The sequence below is a fragment of the Sitophilus oryzae genome, unplaced genomic scaffold (assembly GCF_002938485.1).
Source record: "Sitophilus oryzae breed Bouriz unplaced genomic scaffold, Soryzae_2.0 scaffold_1297_pilon_pilon, whole genome shotgun sequence".
Taxonomy (NCBI): domain Eukaryota; kingdom Metazoa; phylum Arthropoda; class Insecta; order Coleoptera; family Curculionidae; genus Sitophilus; species Sitophilus oryzae.
Window position 1 is genome coordinate 3,457,928 of NW_022145945.1, and position 25,198 is coordinate 3,483,125.

At 32.5% G+C, this 25,198-nt stretch overlaps 2 protein-coding genes across 2 annotated transcripts; both read left to right on the forward strand.

Moving 5' to 3' along the window:
• Positions 1–5,137: 5,137 nt before the first annotated feature.
• LOC115874468 lies at positions 5,138–6,670 on the forward strand. Its single transcript, XM_030889617.1, has 2 exons — positions 5,138–5,248; positions 5,915–6,670. Exons 1-2 carry the CDS (start codon positions 5,138–5,140, stop codon positions 6,668–6,670), a joined length of 867 nt encoding a protein of 288 aa, XP_030745477.1.
• Positions 6,671–21,060: 14,390 nt separating this feature from the next.
• On the forward strand, positions 21,061–23,757 carry LOC115874579 (5'-3' exoribonuclease 2-like). Its single transcript, XM_030889772.1, has 2 exons — positions 21,061–21,118; positions 23,272–23,757. Exons 1-2 carry the CDS (start codon positions 21,110–21,112, stop codon positions 23,677–23,679), a joined length of 417 nt encoding a protein of 138 aa, XP_030745632.1. The 5' UTR covers positions 21,061–21,109; the 3' UTR covers positions 23,680–23,757.
• Positions 23,758–25,198: the final 1,441 nt, after the last annotated feature.

Sequence of the window (25,198 nt, forward strand, 5' to 3'; positions counted from 1 at the left end):
CTGGCCGTTATGCCTTGCGGAACGTTTTCGATGGGCCACCCTGTATATTAATATAGATAAGAACTTTTTGTTTTATTTTTATCTGTAGAATCACCCACCGAAGATAGATACACAATTTTTTTGACACCCTGTATTGGTATAAAAACACAGCAATCTGTATTTCATAGCCAACTCTGACGTTTTTTACTGTTACCACTTACATTTTCTCTCTGTATAGTATAAGTAATTGCGTATAATAACTAGACATTAAAAAAACAGGTAAATTTTCAAGAATTTGTAATTGTAACAAAGCAACAGCAGATGAAAGAACAGATAAAACTGTCACTGTATCCCAAAACCGGAATATTCACTGCTGAAAGCTGAAAGCACTAAAGTCAGTTACGTGGGCTACATAATGTTCCTTTTTGGGTTACATAAAATACAGGAAATCGTTAAATAGATAACCTTGCTAAATATTTTTGAAATCAACAAACTAAAAATATTTCAAAATCTTATTTTTTATATTCTTAAAAAATCTTATTATATCTTTTGTTTTATACAGTGTGTCCCAATATTCTGTGGACATAGAATTACTACGTACCTACGTATTTTTGGAATCAAAATTAGTTGATTCGACACAATTTACCTCTATAGAAAAGTGCTTCGTTTGTCCGCTAGAGGGCATCAAACTTTAAAAAAATAAACACATTTTTTCAGATATTTTAAAAACCGTTATTCCGATTTGAATGAAATTTCAGATGTCTATGTTGTGCTAAGTGCTTTAATATTTGACATTCACAAACATCAAGAAACAGTACGGAAAGGGTGAAAACTACCCCCACCCCTACATAAATTCTGATGCTAAAAATGTGTCGACAGATTCACCAGAGACGTGTATATGGGTTATCACCGTAATATTTTCTTAAAAAGACATATGTGCGCCATTGACTTTTTCCTTTAAATAATATGTCCCACAATATATAGTAATGTTTACTTTCAAAATGTCATTCAAATCGCTCAAAGCACTGGAAGAATATTTTAATAATTCTCCTAAGATTTTAAGCCCTTATAGATGAAACAAAATAGAATCGGACCTATGTGAATATGAGAAATAAATCTTATTTTTACAGGCGGAATCTCCCCACGAACGAAGGCAGATGTTTTTTAAAGACCCTGTATAGACCTTATACAGGGTGGCGCCTCTCATACGCGGCGGATGCTCTAACGAGAACGGTAGTTTATATCGAAATGAAATTTTGGCAGCATATGTATGTAGGTTAACTGAAAGCATTTTATAAAAATACTAGTTGAAGCCTGGCGCATCCGCCACGACATCAAGAGAAAAAAATACTTTTTATTTTTTTTAATTAAATGAAAAACAAAAAATGCGGCGACGACAGGTTTTAGAAGAGCCAATTAGCTATCTTTTATTAAAAAAAACAACTTTCTAGAGCAAGTCGTTACTTCAGTAGAGACGACACAGATAAATATTAGCATTTTATATATATGTAGATATTTATAGAATTAGACTTATCTATACTAATATATAAAATCCTTAAGTGACTGAAATACTGATTAATCACGATCCTGTTCAAACCACTCGAAATTCCAGTTCCAAGAGGGTGAAACCACCCTTCAAATATTACAATATTTTTTATTTAAAAAACGGTCAAGTTTCCGAAAAAACGCTTAAACACGTATATTTTATTTTGTTTTTTACATATTTTAAGATTTTTTAAAAATGTATACAGGGTGTTTCGAAAAATCTGGTCATTGATTAATCACGATCCTGCTTAAAGTGCTTGACGTAAACAGCTGATTTTTGGAAAACTGACTTTATGGTGTAGATGTTCGATAAGAAGGGATTTTTCGAAACTCGAATTCTAAGGGGGTGAAACTATCCCTCAAATATTACCAAGTTTTATAATAATATCGCCATATTGTTTTTTCTCATGCTGACATAAATGTGAGAAAATTTTATCCAGTTTGTATGTTAATGGAAATTCTTGCTTTGCTTTATCATCACCATTACAAATGATTAATTCGACGCGAACGAAGTCGCTTTAACATATCCCCATAAAAAACCCAGACTAGATAAAATCAGGAGCATTTAAGTATTCTATTAATTTTAACGGCCAACTAATAGTATCATATCAATTCTTTCTGATGTAGGATAAGTTTGCATTTTCGGCAAATTTCTGAGAAATTTTTTTGTTTTAACTGACACAAAATGATAACTAGATCAAAGTTGGACTAATTAGACAGCTATGTCAAACTTAGATTTTATCAAATAATAAAGATCTACTCAGATCAAATCATGTAAATGAAAATATCTAGGAAAATCTGTTTGAGGGGTAGGCAACCTTAATAGTATTTTGAAGAGACATGAATTCTCCATTGAATATCGGAATAATATACTGGGTGTTCCATTTAAAATAAAAGAGTATAATGCTTTTAAAGGTGACCAATGTTCAATATTAATTTTGTATCACCCTGTATAACTTTTTGGATCAAGTTTTAATTTAATTTAAACAGTTCAATAGTTAATTTAACTACATATTAAGTTATACCGGGTAAATTCCAATTTAGGTAGTTTTTATTGTAATTTAAAAATTGTTCTTTATTTTTAGAAAATGTTAAATATGTCAAAAACGTTACATTTTAGTCTCTTTCTTCTCTTATAAAACTCACCTTTATTTTTCTCCTAGAATCCGGAAATCAATTAATATATAGGGTGTTCAATTACAAAAAATGCCACTCTGACATGTATTTTTGGGGGGACACCCTGTAAAACTCTTATAATTTTTAAAAATTTCACTTCAATACAAATTGTCGTTCTCCTTGGAGCCTCCGCGTGGTATGAGAGGCGCCACCCTGTATAATCTAGATGGTCCTATTAAAAAGTCTAATATTATATAAAAACCGTACACCTGTGATTTAGTTTTACGTATGTTATCACCTTGTGAACTTCTTACGAAATTGAATGCGGAAAAACATATAAAAAACAGAAAGCAGGTTAAGGCGTTTGCACCATCTCATGTGATTCGATCAAATTACAGAAAACGTTCCAAAAAAAGGCATTTTATTAATAAAATGCTGCAATAAATCAAGAAAATAAGGTAAACAAGGTGGGTTTCGCACTAGATTCCAATAGGTATACATCTAAATCTATTAAACTGTTGTATAACCACCAGTTTTAGACATATCGGCTATCAACAACACAGAAACATTTATGGCTTAACTTTAAATTGACGTAAAACATATAAAGCCATGGTTAAGATTGTCTATATTTGTTTTAGTGCATTAATATAGCTCAAATGATATGCTCTAAAGCTTTATAAAGACATATCTCGGCATCATAATTAAATTTATTTCAGATATTATATTGAACACTCGACCTACTTAAATTTTTATGGTATCTAAACAAATATCTAGATCTATGGCCAAAATAGTTAACATAAAACTAAAAAGAACACAAGAGATACTAAAATGCCTTTTTAATTAGGAATAAGGTTACTTTAATAAGGTTACCAGCAAAGAACAAACGGTTTTTTGTTCTTTTCTATGTAAACAATCTTGCAAGAATTTCAATAATTCAAAATGTAAATAGAAGGAAACCAAATACAATAGTTTTATTAATAAAATTTTAAGAAAAAATAATGCAATTGTTGCGTACTTTCTGAAGAATAGAATATTTAAAAATTTTAAGCCCTATATACTCATTATGCGTCGATGTGATGCGTCCATGCGTCCATTCACGCATAGTGAGTATAATGATGCGATTAGTCGATGCAATGATGGATCGATGTGGTTTGACCTAGTGTTAACATTAATTTTGACCTTTGGGGTTCTGAATGCTTACATTGAAATTAAAGGGACAAACTTCTACGCTAATTGAAACCACTTATTTATTCCACTAATTGCGATTTTCTGAATGAAGCTTTAGACATTTTCATATATATTTTTTTATTTCTCGCAAAATGGGCATGGAAATTTAAAAGTTTGGTAGATTGTAGAATGTAGAATGTTTAGGAGGGGAGTTAATCACCGCGGCCTTACAGATCTATAGTGTGTTGTCCTTTCTTGAGTTATAACGAATTATAACTCATCATACAGTCCTAGGGCTTTAACAAAAACCAGTATCTGAAACGGCTCCACAGAGGCCAGCTCTCCGTCCTCGATATCAGCCGTACCAAAGTTCATGGCACGAATGGTCGTCGTCTCGGCGCACTCACTGATAAGGTGTTCTGGTGTTTCCGCATTTTCCCTACAGAATCTGCATTCGAAGTTGTTTCTCAGCTTCAGCCTACTGAGGTGTTCGTTGAAGAGACAGTGTCCTGTTAGAAACCCTGTGACAACCCGAAGATTATTTTTACCTAAATCAAGAAAAACCTTTGATTTTTCTCGGTCGTAAGTTCTGAGGAACTTTTTCGAGTGTCTTATACCGTTGAAGAACACCAAGACACACCAGATTCCAAGTTACGAATGTAGTCTTCCAGATTCTTCAGTTCCGCTTTCAGTTGGTTCCCGTTTGGAAAACAGAACAGTTCTGGTCCAGTTAGTGGAGCGTTCGCTCCTTTTCTAGCTAGATAATTTGCTTTTTCATTGCCTTCTATCCCTTGGTGAGCAGGCACCCAGAGTAGGAGGACTTTATTTTCTTTGCCTAATTTGTTGAGGTTCTCTTGACAAACTTCGAATTGATGGTTACTGGGTTGATCGCGTTTAGTGCTGCTTGACTATCGGTTTGGTAACTTTTTCACTGCTAATTGAAAACGACCACCACTAATTTTGACGTTCTGAAGGCTTGCATTGGAATTAAAAGTACAAACTTCTACGCTAATTGAAACCACAAATTTATTCCACTAATTGCGAGGGTTCTGAATGAAGCTTGATATACTGCAATTAACCCTTAAGTACCATGGCGGGGTCAAATTTGACCCCACACGTTTTTGATGACAATTTCCACTAGTAGAATATAGATGTCTCTCTACGCGCCTCCGTGTAATCATCGAGCGGTCAGTGATATATCGGATCCCGTAAATTACTTTAGTCTATTTTTAACCACTGTAGAGACACGTAGGCGTTGGGTCAAATTTGACCCGCTTATGGTATAACTGCGTTTAGATTGATCTGTGGGTTATTTTATTAAAATAATTAAATGGCCGGGTGTAGTAACAATAAATGTGGCCTGACACAAAGTGAACTTGAAGCGGAGGCACAAAAGATTATGGACAATGGATTAGATAGTGATAGTGAGTTTTCGGATCAAGTTAGTGAACACAGTGATCACCAAACAGATTCCGAAGAAGAATGAGATGATGACGGCGAAGAAGATATACAAAACGATAGCTCCCAAAGAAGCAGTGAATCTTCAACTGAGGAAAATAGTATTTCTGACAATAGAAATTCCTATTTTGGTAAAAACAGGTTCAAGTGGGCTAAAATTCCTCCCGCTTCATCTCGTACCCGTAAGCATAATATAATAAGTCACTTGCCTGGTATTATAGGAGAAGCACGACTTAAGATGCCTAAGGAACCACTTCAGGCTTGGGAGTGTCTTATTAGCGATGATATAATACAAGAAATACTTGCAAAAACTAACGAAAGAATTACTTTTATGGCATCTAAGTATAATTTGCACAATTTATCATGTCAGTATACCAATCATCTGGATGTCATCGAATTAAAAGCATTCTAAGGACTATTATATTTAGCAGGTGTATTCAAATCAAATAACGAAGATTTAAGGTCTTTATTTGCAACTAATGGTATGGGCCGTGATATATTTCGTGCCACTATGTCACTAAACCGATTTTATTTTTTGCTTGCAAGCCTTTGCTTTGATGATCCAGTTACGCGACTAGAACGTATTGCTAACGGAGACAATTTAGCGGCTATATCTAATATTTTTAATACATTTATAACTAATTGCCAGTCCAATTATAGCTGCGGCGAATATGTGACCATAGATGAAATGCTTGTAGCATTTAGAGGGAGATGCAAATTTAGAATGTATCTGAAAAGTAAGCCAGACAAATATGGTCTAAAAATGCAGTGTTTAGTGGATACTAAGACACATTATCTGTTAAACAGTTTTATATATTCTGGAAAGGATACTCACAAAACAAATCCAAGAAAGCTAGATATCCCTACCCTAGATGGTTTAGCCCTTATTCCACCGATATCAGGAAACAACAGGAACGTAACTGCTGATAATTGGTTCTCTTCCGTTGAGCTAATAAGGGAACTAAGAAAGCATAATATTACATATGTTGGAACCCTAAAGAAAAACAAAAGAGAGGTCCCTTATGAATTTCAACCTCACAAGGACAGGCCAGCAAATTCCGCATTATTTGGTTTTACAGGAAGCGAGAGCCTGGTATCTTTTGTTCCTAAAAAAAATCGTGCGGTGTTACTAGTATCAACTATGCATCATTCAAATGCAATGGTAAATGGAAAGCCAGAAATTGTAAATTTTTATAACGAGACAAAGGGCGGGGTGGACTCGTTGGATAAAAAATGTGCATGCTATAAAACTGGCAGAAGAACTCGGAGATGGCCTCAAGTCATATGGTTTCGCATTTTAGATATTGCTGGAGTAAATGCTAATGTAATTTTTAATGGTGTTCAACGAAATAAAATAATGGAAAGAAGAAGATTTTTAACAACTTTAGGTCAACAACTCATATAAGAACATATAAAACGCAGAGCTCAACAGCAATGTTTACCGAGAGAACTTCGTAGTGTAATTTTTAGAGTTTCTGGACTTACCGAAAGTAGCGAACCAGTACCGCCAAATGATCCGGAGCCACCACAAGGTAAAAAGAGGGGAAGGTGTAAGGTATGCCCTTATTCAAAAAATCAAAAGAAGGAAAGCTCAAAGTGCGATAATTGTCAAGGATTTATTTGCAAGAATCATTCACGCAAGAAGGTGTTGTGCGAAAATTGCATTGAAAAGTAAGGTGTAATACATCTTTGTTATTTTTTCGATACAAGTTTTGAATGTTTTTTTTTGTTCTAGGTAGCAGCCATAAAGCCTAAACTTGACCACTCCGTATAAAAAAATTGATTTTTTCTTTTATTTTTCTGTTAATACGAGGAAGTTTACTGTTATGTTAGTTTTATTACATATTGAAGTTTATTTTTATTAATACAGTTATAAACATTTTTTTTGTTTTATTTTTTTCATAAAGGTGCAAAAATATTTGTGCAGAAAATAACTGAAATAAAAAACAGGACCAAAAAGTGAGATTTTTTTAATTAAAAAAAAGGGGTCAAATTTGACCCTGCTATGGTATAAACGTAACTATTTTTGGCCATGGTAGTTAAGGGTTAATTGAACAAAGGTGAACATTAAGACTGTATTCCGTTGCAAAACCAGGCGAACCAGACCGGTAAACTACGGTAAAGAGCGGTTCCTGAAAAACATCGCTTTGATACGGAACGGTTTGGTAAAATACTGGAAACGTCAAATGTTGACGTTTTCTAAATTTCAGTACCACTATTATAAAATTTATCTTTTATGTACCTGTTTTCTTCTTTTACGTTTGCTTCTTCTTTTCAATAGAGTTTAATATTGAAAAGTACTTTATTAATAAACTGTTAAACTCGTTAGACAGCTCAAGTGAAGATTTGCAGGTCCAATATTAAAACAGATCAATAATAAATAAACAAATCTAGTCAATATTTATATTTTTATAGCTTACAAAACATTCACGATTACTTGTTGTCTTGTTTTTCATGTTTTCTTTAAATAATGTTCCTGACTTTAAGAAACAATGGCTTCATGATAAGTTTAAATGGTCCTAAAAAGGCATTCTATTTAGTTAATGAAATTTATTTACCTTTACTGCCTACCTCCATTACTTTTGGATGTAAATACAAAATATTATTACAAATTTTAGAAATTAAATGAGAATTTTACTCGTACTTCCAATATTTGCTTGATTTCTGTCACATAAATGACATTGATTGACAAACAAAACCAGAAAAACCAGCCTTCTCGCGCTGGTTAGTTTGGTGACAGTTATAACCGAATTTTTCAGGAACCGTGTTCCGTAATAAGAAAACTTTCAGGAAACGGATAGAAACGGAACATGAAACCATATCCAAGGTAAGCAACGGAATACACCCTAAGTACCACTTGATATTCTACAGGGAGTTCTGTTGATATTTTATTTGCTGTAATCTTTTTACAAGGGTAGGAATTAGCGTAAAGTTCTTTAATAAACTTTTCATACGGTTACTTATATATGTATGTGAATTATTTGCCGATAATCATAATGATGTCATTAAGTGTATTTCTTTTAAACGACATATGTAGAAAGTCGAATTAAGTTGTTCGATGCCCATTAAGTTGACCATCTAAATGGGTGAAAAATCTCTCTTATCAGATGGCGTCTGTCGGTTTCGAGACACCGGTTTCAAAGTCATGTTCACAACTGTCGACCGCGTGAGATGGGTATCCGCGCAACCATCCACCTTACATAACGTTACCGTTACGTAAGAAAATCGTCTTTGGGTGCTTTGGATCCCCGACGACGGCAGGATGGTATAGCCGGTAAGCCGCCGTGAACGGTTTAGGAATTTCACCCTTCCTCTTTGTTTTTTTGGCCGTTCTGAGTATAAATATATTCTTATCTGTTGTGGAAAAGCACGGCAGTGTAAATTTGTGCTTTGTCCAACATGAAGATCTGCGTAAGTGATCTATATATCTTTTTTGTATCGGAAAACGCGTTTTTATTATAGCAATAATAGTATATTGTTTTATTAGGAGTAAAAATGACACTTTTTGTTGCGAGGATGTACGTTTATTACAGCCGAGGTACAAAAAGTCAATTTTACTCCGAATAGAACATGCAATTTTTTCAAACGTTCAGAAATAATTTTTTAAACAATTTCGTACGTTGCAAATTGTATAAAAATATTTAAAAGTAACACCTTATAAGTAATTACTGTACTTAATGTATAATTATACAGGGTGAGTCTTAAATAAGTGCAAATATTTTCAGGGGTGGTATATTTCGACCCCAGAAACACGTCTATGAAGTCTTTTTCGCTGTTGAACATCGTGCATTTTTTTAAATTTCTCTGTATATTTTTCGATAATTTTTACAACTGCCTGTTCACCGCAAATTTTCCCACGGTATAATTTCTTAATCTTTAATATTACCATAGTTGTGGCTTTACTCTATGGTTACGGCAATCAAAAGGATGCAAATACAAAAAAAAATCAGGTGGCTCTGGAGAAACATTTTTTCAAAAAAAATTTTTTTTTTAATTTTCAAACTTAAATAACTCGGTTATTTTGGACTTATCTGAATAATAGCCTTAATAGTAAAGAGAAAATATTATGTTTCTTTTATCGAGATCTACTAACCCTGAAAATATTTGCACTTATTTAAGACTCACCCTGCATATCGAGAAACTATGGTAAAACTCGTTAAAATTGACATTTTATTTTATGTCAGTTTAATAATATATTTTCGTAATTTTGTGCTTAGGCGTAAAAGTGCTTCACTTTTTGGACTAGGCGTTAAAATAACGTTTTTATACAGGGTGAGTCTTAAATAAGTAAAAATATTTTCTGGGCTGGTAGATATCGATAAAAGAAACATATTTTCTCTTCGCCGTTTTTCAAATAAGTCCAAAATAACAGAAATATTTTACTTTAAAAATTAAAAAAAAAAGAGTTTTGTTTAAATTTTGAGAACCACTATACTATTCTTGTTTATATATTCTTATACTAATTTCCTGGCTTTTCTTTTTGTAAATATGTTGCCAAATTATGAAGATTTTATGTTTTTTAACTAAAAATTAAAAACATTTTCAAACATTTTTTAAAAAAATTCCAAATTTTCAATTTTTTTTGATGGCAAAAGAAACACATAGACGTGTTTCTGAGGTCAAAAAATATTTTTGTGACGTTTAAAAAAATATTGCTTTTTAATGGAACAATGAAATAATTTAAATAACTAAATCTGAATTATCATATTTTGCTCTTATTTCTTTTTATACGAAATACTATACAGTATGTACTCCGATCGTCTTTATAAGAGAAAAAGCTCTTTTATTATTAACTTTTTGACAATAATGCGTTCATTCTTCATAAAATATTTTGATTGTTCTATAACGGACTTTTATACTTTTCAAATTTCTCTACCGTTTCAGAAAAAAAAATATGAAAAAAAATAAACAATGGCGTTAGTTTAACCTTATTTTAGAAAAGACTGCAATAGTTTTTTTAATTTTAGTGATAGAACGCTCATTAAAAATAATAGCGTCTTTAGTCAAATGTTATTACGTATTGCTAAATCATCATAAGCTATCAATTATAGACATAAACTATAATTTTTAAATATGACATCCTGTATACGAGAAGTGTATTCAACAGTACATTTTTTCTGATTTATATAATTTAAAAATTACTATATTTTACACTTGTGTTCTGTGCTACATAAAATATATTTTATACCGGGTGCGTCTCAAACTACTACATCAAAAGTGGCTCACCTCCTATACCTTTTTTATTGTTTCAGATAAAAAAACGAGATATGGTATTTTATTATATGACATACATTAGAATTGATTGAAGTATTCAGTTGTTTTCGGTCACTTCCTGTTTCACCGGAAATGGCTACAACTTTTGATTTTTAAATGGTACACTCATTTTTTTTAATTTTATTCGATAGAAAACAATACTCAGTTTAGAATGAAATATTATGTCAACTTTTGACATTCCTGCTTTAATATTTTATAACATCATTTCGAAGTCGTATAGGATTTTTTTTTCAAATTCGAAATTATATATTTTAATTCGTATTTCGAATTCAATCTAGAGTGCCATGGAAGGTGTTGCCAAACCAAACACTAATTTTTAATCAAGGAGCTTTGGAAAAATAAATTTCATCGTCTAAAGTTTTTCGGGTCTTATATTAGCCGGTTAAAAGATGCCCAAATCGTATTTTTTTATCATATCCCAATTTTTTTCAAATGGAACGAGGGTAACTCATTATCATATTTGGAAAAAGCATTTTTTTACGAATAATTTGGTACCACACATTTTATATTTCCAGTCAAATTGGCGTTACATTTATGACCTAATACTCTAAATTGAAATTTAAAATGCTATTTTTTTCAATTGAATATGTCAAAAGTTGACATTGTCATTCTATTCAAAGTGTCATTTTCTATAAAATAAAGTAAAAAATACCATGCAGGTGCCATTTAAAAATCAAAAGTTGAAGTCATTTCCAGTGAAACAGGAAGTGACCGGAAAGAATTGAATACGTCAATCAATCTTAATTTATGTCATATACTAACATACCAAATCTCGTTTTATATCTGAAAAAATAAGAAAGTTATAGAGCCGAGCCAATTTTGGAACACACCCGGTATATTCCTATCATAATACTATTCAATATTTTATTACATAAAAACACTATTTTAAAATAAATATCATAGGCTATCCCTAAACTAATCATTAATATTAATATTATTTATCGACACTTTCCATTTTTAAAATAAATAAAATATTTGAATTATATTTTAATTTTGATTGTAGATTAATAAGATAATTGATTTTATTATTATTATTTAACATCCTAAAACGTGATGTTCAAGTCAAGCCAATTCAGAGTTTTTCTTTTATTTTGTAGAAGGATTAATTTTGTTATACCTATATAGTGAACCAAAATCATAATATTTTCGATTTGTAAAAGAAACGAAATAAACCTTAACTCGAGAATGTCACTGCCACTAAATGATGTTTTTAAGAGTCTATTATGTTGTATTGCTGGGGTCGCTCTCAGGGGTCGGGTAAAGCGGGTGTGTGGCCGAAGGAAATATAGGTATATTATATTTCAGAAATCTGCCCAAGGCTTAGCCCAATCCAGCCGTATTAAGCCACACTCAAAATTCTAAACACACGTGCTTTGATTAAGGATTGATTAAGGATTGCGGAGCTTCAGTATTTACCATAAAATAGCGAGAAATTTATTACAAAACCATATAAATTATATACAGGGTGGTCCGAACTGTATTCCGGAAACTTCGGCAACATATTCTGCAGGTAAAAATAAGTAAAAGTTCGTATAAATGTATGTCCTAAAATACTTAGTTTCGGAGATACAGGGTGTAGAAATTTCATTTTTATTTCGATTTTTTCTAAATAATCTCTGAAGTAACGTCAATATTTGGACGAAAATTGGCGCCTGGGAGTTTTGTGACAAGAAATTTGATTTTGATGTCAAAATGACTCCTATTTGTAGGGGGCGCCACCTACATGCGCTTTGACTGTTTTGAAGAGTAATAACTTTTCGTCCGTACCTGTATAAAACTATTGACAAAAAAATATACATTTCCATGACTATCTACGTAAAAAACATATCTTGGTAAAAATCGCTACGAGCAACTGTTCTCAAGATATTTAGAATGGAAATAGTCAATACATGTCATTATTGACAAAAAATAAGCACGTTGAGTGTAGTTATTTGACTGAAATAATACATTTTTATTTTTTTTTTAATTAATCATAAATTTTTCAGCTAAGAAATTATGATTAAACAGTTTCTGTTGAACTATTGGCACAAAAAGATTTCAAATTTATGATTTGATTCTAATGACTATTTAGTCAACATGTTTAGTTTATGTCAATGATGACATATTGATAATTTCAATTTCAAATATCTCGAGAACCATTACTCGTAGCGATTTTTACCAAAAGACCTTTTTTATGTAAAAAAAGTTGAAAATGTATATTATTTTCGTTTTATACAGGTATGGACGAAAAGTTATTACTCTTCAAACCAGTTAAAACATATGTAGGTGGCACCCTCTACAAGTAGTTTCAAATTTTTCATGTCAAAAAACTCCCACACACCAATTTCCATCCAAATATTGACGTTACTTCATAAATTATTTGGAAAAAATCGAAATAAAAATTAAATTTCTACACCCTGTACCTCCTAAACTAAGCATTTTAGGACATACATTTATACGAACTTTTCTACTTATTTTTATCTGCAGAATATGCTGCCGATGATTTCGGAATACAGTTTGGACCACCCTGTATATCACTATAATCACAAAACTTCAATCTATTTCCGTATTGTAACGGAATTTTAAATTATGTCTTTATTTTCCAGAAAATTTAGTCCAAACATAAGGAATATTTTGTTGATGTTTGACCATCAAAATCTTAAAAATAATGAGGTTGGCAAAAAATGTGCTACAATACGGATATAGTATAATCCAATACGTCTACAATACGGATATAAAACAATCTTTTTATATTCTTTCAGGTATTCTTAACCATCCTAATCGTCTCCACAGCTTGGGCCGGTGTGGTCAAAAGCGAGAAGAAGACCGCTCAAAAACGCGGTGTCTTTGGTGAAGCTCTAGCCGGCAGCTACGCGGGAGACTTTGGATACGAACCCTTGATCGACCTCGGTACCTACACCCCATCTCTTGGACTAGGACACTCCTCCGCACTCCTTCATGGCTCTGGATCCCCTATTACCCTATCATCTTCTGGATTTTCTTCTGGATTCCATTCGGGAGCTCCCCTAGCTTTTGCTTCTCATGGTGCCATAGACCTAGGATCTCACCGCACGGTGTCCATCACAAGAAACGTCGGAATACCAATTCCCCAACCTTATCCAGTCACAATTGAACGTAAAGTACCTGTTCCAGTGCCACATCCGGTAGCTGTTCCAGTTGACCGTCCAATTCCGGTTGAAGTACCAAGACCAGTGCCAGTGCCTGTCGAAAGACACATTCCTGTACCTGTAGACAGACCGGTTCCTTACCCAGTTAAAGTACCGTTCAAAGTTTCTGTACCTGTGCCAGTTAGTGTACCTGTACCTCATCCAGTACCAGTGGAAGTGCCCAAACCTGTAGCGGTACCTGTAGCTCAACCTGTATTCATTAAACATGCAGAACCTCTGCTTCTTGGAGAAAGTTCGCTACCGTGGTCGTCTTATTCGTCCTATGGAGCAGAAAAACCCTGGTAAAGAGGGAGTTAAAGTGTTCTTTTTAAGTCATGTTGTGATATACTGCTCATTTCCATTTACATGTTTCATTGTGTTGTATATATTAGATTAGATTGTTAAAATAATGTCTGTACAAAATGTTAATAAGTAAATATATGATGATTAACAATTTGATATGACTCTAAAAATTAACCTTTGTATTTTCTAAAACCTTGGTTTCTTCCTTTGTTTCTTCCTACACCATTATTCAAACTATCTTGGAAACTACTGAAACAAATTCTTTACAGATCTACACTCTTTTATACGATAGAAAATAACATTCTGAATAGATTGACATATATCATATGTCAACTTTTAATTTTCGAATATGGTTTATTTAAAATTACGACATGCGATTCGTAACGACAATTTGACTCGGTATACCAAGTGTGTAGTACCAAATTATTCGTAGAAAATGCCTTTTTCAAATATGCTAATGAGCCACCCTCGTTCCATTTGAAAAAATTGAGTTATTATTAAAAATACGATTTGGGCATCTTTTAACCGACCAGAACAAGACACTGAAAACATTAGATGATCAAATCTATTTTTCCAAGGCTCCTTGATTAAAAATTAGTGTATTTAACACAGCCACTCTAGATTGAAATTTAAAATACAAATTTATTTTAAGCGAAAATGTCAGCAGTTGACATATGATATGTCATTCCATTCAGAGTGTCATTTTCTATCGAATAAAGTATAAAAATATCGAGGGTCACATTTAAAAATCAAGAGTTGTAGTAATTTCCGGTGAAACAGGAAGTGGCCGAAAAGAATACTAACATACCATACTAACATACAAAATCTCGTTTTTTTATCTGAAAATATAAAAAAGTTATAGGGGTTGAGCCACTTTTGAGACGCACCCGGTATACTCGTAATTTAACATAAAAAATAATAGCGGTCATCATTTCCAAGCCATCCCTGATGCCGTTTTATTTGGACGATCATATGCCGAAGATATGTTTTTATTAATATAATATAAAAAAAACATTAACCAAAGAGTAGGTTATATTAACTAATCAATAATTAAAAATATTTAAACACAATAATTAATAAATCACAAAAAAATAATTTTAGTTTAATCAATTTTGTTTTCTTTGCAATTTTTCCCTATATTTTATGAATATTTATGATCGATTTTCAGTAAAATTCCTTTAAAAAATACTAGACCTATCCAAGGTTATTAATGTTAGATCCGTCTTTTATTCTAAAAATATTAAAATGTAAAGAATTTATAGTTTGACGTATATAAGGTTTGATGAATAATATTTATACTAATAAATATCTATTTGTGACTTATTTTTTTTACTTAGATTAATGTATTAATGTGTAATTAGATTATTAAGTAAAGCAAACGTCAGGGAATTTAAACCAGAGGTCAGAAAACATATTACAAACTCAAAACCCATTTTAAAAATTATTGTTTCCTTATAGTTGCTTATAGTAAAATTATAAAAGGTTAATTTTAAAAACAATTTAATTTATTAAAATATTTTTCTAGGATTTCTGGTTGACATTGTTTCAATTTTACTTCGCAAAAATATACACGGCACCGACGAAATACGTAACAATGTCTTTACATTTTATCTTTCCACTAATACTAAAATCGATGCATCGTAATCTTTAAACGCAATATTTTCCGTTAACCCTTTCGTACTAAACTAAGAACACCTGTTTTACGTAAAAAAAAATTCTAGAAGAAGAAGAAGAATGTTTAGGAGGGGAGTTAATCACCGCGACCTTACAGATCTATTGTGTGTTCAACTTTCTTGAGTTATAACGAGTTATAACTCATCATACAGTCTCAGGGCTTTAACAAAAGCCAGTATCTGAGACGGCTCCACAGAGGCCAGCTCTGTATCCTCGACATCAGCCGTACCAAAGTTCATGGTACGAATGGTCGTCGCACAGTGCTTCGTCCAATGGACAAAAATCGAAAAAAAAGTTAAAATTTACCAATATCTCAATATGTAATTTTATACTTTAACAATGTTCAACCATCCTGTATATTATTTTTCATAAACAGCGTTTTTTGTTAGCAAATATTTTCACTAAAAATAAATTTTGCGACATTATCTTATATCAGTGAAAAGAATAACATTCATAGTAGTTCTGTATATGGAGTTAAACGGTACGTACTTAATTGAAAGCCACTATGGATATTGTTAAACAAGGTATGTACTTTAAATTTATTTCTAAACAAGTTCGTCATTGTTTAGTTTTTATTTATTTTTTAAGATGATTCTTAAATGGGTATAAAAATTTTAAGTTTTCAAACTTCAAAAAGGTATTACAAAAAAACATATCAAAACATATCGTATTTATTGAATATTTTTGTTGACATATTCATACACTTTTAATTTTTGTATAGTTCACCTGCGTCTGCTTGCGACAAACTTTATTTTATAATACTTTTCAGATGGAGTAAAATTGATAAGCAATGCCGATCTGGTTAATACCTACTTGGCTTGATCATAAGGACAAGAACTCAAAATTATTTGTATTTCAAAAAATGTGTCCTTTATTAGATATTGATGAACCTTCCAGTCCAATGAGACAACCATTTGTGCCTGAAAAATCCCACTATGTTGGAGCGAAACGTGGCATAAAAAAAGTTTCCATCTTTCAATTTATTATAAAACCTAATACCCAAGAAAACGAAAAAATAATATATGGATATGGTCTATTAAAGAGATAACTATTAACATCTGAACCCCTCATACCAACAAAAAGAACAGTAACAACGCGAAAAAGTACCATATTAGAAAATGATGTACAGAAATATCTTATATGTGAGGATATTTCATCTACCTGTGATTTGGATACTATAAATTTGGAAGATTCTATCAGCAGTGATTCTTCTGAATCAGAGTAGTTACGATCTATGCATTTTGTTGTCCTAAAGTAAATTTATAGTATCTTAAGTTTTTTTTAATTAAATATAGCATTAATGTTTCTTTTTCATTAAAGAAAAACATGTTTATCATATATTAGGTTTATATTGTAGGAATCATGTTCTAATGTTATTCCAATTCTTTTTTATCACAGGGATTTATTTAATACTTACACCGTTTTCATACTATAAATTATTATTTCCTTAGATGGAACACAGCTCCAACAGTTTTATTATTTATAAGATTTTTTTTCATAAACGTGGGACTAAGAACATCATCATTTAGTACAATGAGAGTACTCATCATTTGTGTCAAATTAACCTAGTTTGATTAAATTGCCTACAATAAAAGAGAAGTTTTGCATTTTTGTCCTCTAGAGCCATATGTTCGAAGCACTGTGCGTCGTCTCGGCGCACTCAGCAATAAGGTGTTCTGGTGTTTCCCCATTTTCCCCACAGAATCTCCATTCGCCATTGTCTCTCAGCTTCAGCCTACTGAGGTGTTCGTTGAGAAGACAGTGTCCTGTTAGAAACCCCGTTACAATCCGAAGAGTGTTTTTACTTAAATCAAGGAAAACCTTTGATTTTTCTCGGTCGTAAGTTTTGAGGAACTTTTTCGAGTGTCTTAGACCGTTGGAGGACACCCATTCCAAGTTACAGATGGAGTCTTCCAGATTCTTCAGTTCCGCTTTCAGTTGGTTCCCGCTTGGAAAACAGAACGGTTCTGATCCAGTTAGTGGGGAGTGTTTGCTCTTTCCTAGCTAGATCATTTGCCTTTTCATTGCCTTCTATCTCTTGGTGAGCAGGCACCCAGAGTAGGAGGACTTTATTTTCTTTGCCTAATTTGTTGAGCTTCTCTAGGCATTCTTTGACCAACTTCGAATTGATGGTTACTGAGTTGATCGCGTTTAGTGCTGTTTGACTATCGGATAGGATGGCAATTTCCTGTTTTCGACAGTTCCTATCTAAGATAAGTTGTACGCATCTTTCGATAGCGAAAATTTCTGCCTGAAGGAAACTGGGGTAAGTGCCCAGTATCAAAAAAAGTTTTAGCTGTTTATATAATTTGTTGAAGCAACTGTATCTGCAAGGAGAAAAGAAGTACCACCATTAGTACTCTCTATCCTAACGAAAAGTACCCTTTCAGGGCTGTTACGGAATTTTTCACAATCGCTATTCACTTTGTACAGTACCAAATTTCAGAAAAAACGCTTTACCAATGTTCTTAAAAATAAAAATTAGTTATTTTTATATCTATAGTGCGCGAAGTGCTACTTTGGTTATCGATACTTGAATTTTTTAACGAGGCGTAGTCGAGATCACCAAAGTAGTTCGCGCACGAGTTGCAAACAACATTTTTTCTACAAACATTAAAATCGGGATATCCCTAAAAAATATTATTATTATATTATTGCTTCGAAAAAAAAAAGCATGAGCTTGGAATGTATGTTTTTTTATTACTGAACATCGTCATCGATTTCCTTTTGCCGCCGTAGCCGTGAGGAACTTACTAAAATGGCGGTCGATAACATAGAAGATAAAAGCTTTGTTCGGGTTCTTGTTATTACCGATTCTGAACCGTCCTAGAACTCTGCAGCGCATACGCAAATGAAATAATGTCTTCATATTTCCTTCTGCGCATACGCATTACAGTTTCAAAAACTTTGAACCGATATAAAAGAATAATACGAATAAAATAACGATAAATCTAGAAACTTGTTCATATTGATCTCTTCGCTATTTGGTAATAAGAGAAACCCGAAGTAAGCTAAAGATTCAATTTTGATTGTTAAAGTACCCGATACAAAAACAAACATAGACCGAGTCTTTACAGTGTCAAATTTGAGTTACATTGAGATTTACCGAAAATACGCAGCTCTTCGTCCAAGAAATGCTACCAGTCGCACACTGTTTTTAAAATATCAAAATAAAAGATGAAAACCAAGTGGTCGCCTTAAATCCTATTGGTAAGATGCCTAGCATAATAGCAAAACATTTGAAGCTGCCAGATTATGAGGCCTACAATGGGCATTGTTTCCGGAGAACTTCAGCCACACTCCTTGCTAATGCAGGGGATGATATATTTAGACAGTAGCCGAGGGATACGTCGAGATTCTATCAACAATAAAATTCAACTATCAATTAAAATTTTAGAGTGTCATTTACCGGGATCAAGTACCTCTACATCAAAATTGGATAGTGTCTCAAGTCCCAAAACCTCCATATCTCAAGCAAAATCAGAACTATCTAGTTTGGGATTAAATATTGGTTCGTGTATACTGGTTGTACTATTAATGTTAATATTGTAAATAATAACTAGAATATGCATTAGTGTTTAGTTCGATATTGCAATTTACATGCAGTGTGCGAAACAGGCAAGAGGCGAAAAAATATATTATTTTTATTTAACCTTTCGAGAGCTGTAATTTCTTCGGGAAGCATTTTAGGACATAATATGTTCATAGGAACATTTTTTTGTTTTCTATACTAATATATAAAATCATTAAGTGACTGACATACTGATTAATCACGATCCTGCTCAAACCACTCAACGTAAGGAGCTCAATTTTGGCATACAGGTTGATTCTAGGGTGTAGAGGTTCGATAAAAAGGGATTTTTCGAAATTCCAGTTCCAAGGGGGTGAAACCACCCCTCAAATATTACATTATTTTTTATTTAAAAAACGGTCAAGTTTCCGAAAAAACGCTTAAACACGTATATTTTATTTTGTTTTTTTACATATTTTAGGATTTTTTAAAAATGTATACAGGATGTTTCGAAAAATCTGGTCATTGATTAATCACGATCCTGCTTAAAGCGCGTGACGTAAAAAGCTGATTTTTGGAAAACAGATTGACTTTAGGGTGTAGAGGTTCAATAAGAAAGGATTTTTTGAAACTCGAATTCTATGGGGGTGAAATTATCCCTCAAATATTAAAATATTTTTTATTTAAAAACCGGTGAGTTTTTCGGAAATACTCTTAAACACGTATATTTTATTTTGTTGTTTTACATATTTTAAGATTTTTATAAATTTATACAGGGTGTTTCATAAAATATGACCATTGAGTAATCAAGATTCTGCTTAAACTGCTTGACGTTTAACGCTGATTTTTGGTAAACGGATTGACTGTGGGGTGTTTCTCGAATCTCAAATTCCAAGAGGGTGAAAATGCCCCTCAAATATTACAATATTTGTTATTTAAAAAACGGTTAGTCTTTCGGGAAAACGCTTGGACAAGCATAATTTATTTGGTTTTTTACATATTTTGAAATTTTTTAAAAAATCATACAGGGTGTTCCAAAAAGTTGGGTAATTTCTTTACCACGATTCTGCTTAAACTGCTTAACGTAAAAAGCTTATTTTTGGCAAACGGATTTTTCGAAAGTCAAATTCCAACGAGATGAAACTATCCCTCAAATATTACCAAGTTATATAATAATATCGCCATATTGTTTTTTCTCATGCTGACATAAATGTGAGCTTGCTTTGCTTTATCATCGCCATTACAAACGATTAATTCGACGCGAACAAAGTCGCTGGTACACGCTAGTATTTTTATATTTAGAATCACCCACCAAATTAGATATTATGAGTTAGATACACAATTTTTTTGATACCCTGTATATTTTAAATGGAAAATACGACAAAATTTCAAGATACACCAAGCATTCATACACTACAAAATATAAAACACAGTACACTAAGGGGGGAGATGAATTATCTAATTTAAATAATTTTATATCTTTTGCTGAAACGTATAAGGTCACTTCAAAAACTTTGAACCGATATAAAAGAATAATACGAATAAAATAACGATAAATCTAGAAACTTGTTCATATTGATCTCTTCGCTATTTGGAACTAGATTCATCGCCAAAATCTAGTTCAATGATCCTATATAGTCGAGGTCCTTGATTATTTATTAATTTGTCACTAAATTTTCAAGTGATTGGTTAGGGAGGCGTTCTTGATATCCCAGAAACTCGTTTTAAAATTAATAATATCTTTATTTTATGTTAATATAAGATGCAATTTACATTATTTGGTCCTGTTCTATGCCCATGAAGATGTTTCGTCATTGATATGGTTTAATTTTAGACCCAGCAAGGTTCAGGTTCTTTTTCTAGTATATAAACAGGAATTTTTGCGGAGATCTGCAACAGTTCATCAGAGTAAACAGTGAACATCACATCAACCACCATGAAAACTGTAAGTTTGTTTACTAAAGTAATAATTATTATTATTAATGTACAGGGTGGGTCAAATTGGACGCTTTTAAAGAACACCTTTTTCTACAGGAGATAGACGAAAACTAATATCGGTGTTTGAAGCTCAATTTTTATCAAAAACGATGGTGAAAATCGCACATCGATATCTATTACCGTTTCGGAGTTACGGGGTGTTTTTCAAAAATGTGCGTTTTTAACAAATTGCTGTAACATTTTTGCTATAGAAAATTTTGTATTTTTATGAAAACATTTCCAAAGCACCGTTTTACGTAGAATTTAATGGTTTACGTATATATTTTTTTTAAATTAATAATTTAAGAATTATTGACAGAAAATTTGATTTTTTATATGAGACAACCTGTATATTTTTAATTCATTGAAAATAATTTAAAATTACCTTTCCAAAAATATAGTATACTTCATATTTTTATCGATTCATTTTCGAAATATAGAGTTTGTAAAAATTCGCCCACTTTTAATAAGTGGGCTTTGAACGGCGCTGGAGGTAATACAAAAAAATTATAGATGTGAGCAGCAATTAAAACGAAAACAGAATTTTATGGCAATTTAAACTATATTAAACAACATCAACACATTTAAACTATGTATATCTAATAACAATAAAAATAATAAAAATAAATAGCAAACCAAGACATTTTTTTTTGCTACAGGTGTTCGACATATCGACCCGTCTTCTGTTATACACAGACGGGGCCGTTTTTGAACATTCATCGCGGAATTCATTAACTCAGTGGGGGTGAAAGGTACCCTTTCATAACTGCTAAGTATTTCTAATTCTTGTGTAGATTATACGGAAGAATAAGGAACCTTTATTCTTCCGCAAATATATCCATAGGATTAGATCCATGGGCACTAAGTCAGGCGGCCTCGACGGCCAACGGCTGGGATCTTGGTTAGCTATACAATTATTATTATTCCTGAAATTGGCTGCAAAAATTTGCTGATAACTTCAGCATTCAGAGGCGGTGCGTCGTCTTGCTGGAAAAATATGTTTTCGAGTTCCATTAAGGGCATATCATCAATAAGGGGTCCAAAGCCTATACTAGTTAAAAGTGGCGAACTTTTAAAAATTCTGTATTTCGAAGGGTATTATAACAAAATATCAAAAATAACTAATGTTAATTAAACTATGTCTAATAACAATAAAAATAAATAGCAAACCAAGACATGAGATTTTGCTACAACAAGTATCTTCTGTTATGGTCAGACGGGACCGATTTTGAACATTTTTCGCGGAATTCATTAACTCAATGTGGGTGAAAGATACCCCCGCATAACCGCTAAGTAATTCTAATTCTCCTCTAGATCATACGGACAATTTAAAAATAAGAACCTTTATTCTTCCGCAAAGATAAAAATCCATAGGCGCTAAGTCCGGTGGCCTCGACGGCCAACGGGTGGGATCTAGGTTTGCTATTCAATTATTCTCGAAATTGACTGCTAAAATTTGCTGATAACTTCAGCGTTCTGAGACGGTGCTCCGCCTTGCTGGAAAAATATGTTTTCGAGTTCCATTAGGGACAGATCATCAATAAGGGGTCAAAGCCTACTAGTTAAACAAGCCTCAAGCCTACAAGTTAGATATGTGTGTCTGTAAACGGTCTATCAATTTTTAATTTCTCTATTATTAGTATTAATTTTATGTCAGTTTTTAGTAAATGATAACTAAAGACTGACTTCACCAAAATGATCATCTATTGTCATTAATATTTTTTGAATAATAAGAACCTTTATTCTTCCGCAAAGATAAAAATTCATAGGCGCTAAGTCCGGTGGCCTCGACGGCCAACGGGTGGGATCTTGGTTTGCTATTCAATTATTCTCGAAATTGACTGCAAAAAGTTGCTGATAACTTCAGCGTTCTGAGACGGTGATCCGCTTTGCTGGAAAAATATGTTTTTGAGTCCCATTAGGACAGATCATCAATAAGGGGTCCAAAGCCTACTAGTTAAAGAAGCCTACAAGTTAGATTTGTGAGTCTGTAAACGGTCTATCAATTTTTAATCTCTCTATAATTAGTATTAATTTTATGTCAGTTTTTAGTAAATGATAACTAAATATTGACTTCACCAAAATGATCATCGATTGTCATTAATATTTTTTGAATTTCAGATCCTGATCTTCGTAGCTATATTCTACCTGGCTAATGCCAGCGAGGAACTGAAAAGAACCAAGCGTGGCTTCCTCTACGGAGGACTCGGTTCCTATTCTGGAGCTTCGGCCAGCAGCTACGCAGGAAGCTACGGAGGTTACGGAGGCTACGGATTATCCGGAGCGTCAGCTTACGCTTCTAGCTACGCTGCAGCTCCCTCGGCTGTAGCTGTACCAGTCGCCGTTCCAGTAGCCTACGCTCAACCCTATCCAGTTATCCATAAAGTGGCCGTACCTGTTACTAGGACCGTAGCTGTCCCGGTAGCTGTAAGGAGCTACGGAGGATATGGATATGGGGGTTACGGAGGTTATGGAAGTTACGCCAACAGTTTCAGCAGAGCTAGATCTTACGGTAGTGGTTGGTGGTGAACGTAGATGTAATATATTTTTAGAGTTTTAATAAAATGTTTGTATGTATATTAAAATAAAGTTAATAGTTTTATTTTATTGTTTAGTTGTTATTTTTTCTAAGATAGTGATTTTAATTTTGATATTGATACATGTCCGTCAACAAAATTTAACCCCATATCCAATAATGACAATGACAATTTCTAAAAGCAAATTTTGAGAGTGAGAAATCAATGAGTACTTATCTAAAACTTTTGCAAGTTAATAATATTCAATTTTTTTAAAGGTTGCTATTAGACTCAGATCAAGACAAATTAATAAAATTGTGTATCGATCTCCTCAAGGAGGTCGAAATCTGCAAAATATCGAGAGACAACTTTTAATCGGCCATTAAACGGTTTACACAATTTCTCTAACAAGAGAAAAAAAAGTCACTGGCGTACATGCTTTTTTTAGAAAAATATCCCAGTGATAACCCATGTGCACGTCCCTGGTGAATATGGCAAAACCTTTTACCATTAAAATATGTCGCATTTATAGTCAATTTTACCCTCATATTTCATTGGAATCGCTAAAAGTACTTGGAAGAAAATTATAATAAATCGAAAAAATATTAAGACACCTTGTAGCTACGAAACAAAACACAATCGGACCTATGTTGATATGAAAAATAAATCTTATTTTTACGTGAGAAATCGTCACATGCTCTTTGAAACACCCTGTATAAACAGTTATTATTTACATCAACAAAACTGACCTTCTTGTGTAGTAAGTGTAGTAAACTATTTTTTTTGGAGGAAAATTTTAAGTCAGTATAATCAATTAAAATAAATTATACAGGGTGTCCCAGAAATGTGCAAGTATTTTAAGCGGTGGCAGATATCGATAAAAGAAACATATTTTCTGTTTATCGTTTTTCAAATAAGTCCAAAATAACGGAGTTATTTTACTTGGAAAATTTCCAAAAAAAATGATTTTTTGCTAATATTTTGAGAACCACTGGATCTTTTCTGGATTTTCTTTCTTGTAAATTTAATCTAATACCTATGTTGCCATATTATCAAGAAATTATGATTTTTAACTAAAAACTAAAAAAAAATTCAAAATATTTTTCAAAAAATTTCGAATTTTCAATTTTTTTTTTCGTGAATAAAACCTCATAGACGTGTTTCTACGGTTGAACTGTACTACCAGTTAAAATACTTGCACTTATTTCTGGGACACCCTGTATAATATACGACCTTCAGTGAGAATTATATTAATGAGTAAGAGACGAAATATTAATAACCTGTATACCTAGGTCAAGAAAATAAGAAATTTTCCTTATTTTGATATATTATAATAATTTTTAATAATAGATATTTTTTTGGCCAGAATCACTGCTGGGTATATAATGATGACATGGTATATTTAGATGTATTATGTAAAAATCCAAAAATATATACTGAATACGTAATTCCATACAGGGTGTACCAAACCAACTATTGTTATTCCCCTTCAACTGCAAGATCTGTCGGTATTTGAATAAAAATTGACGTCG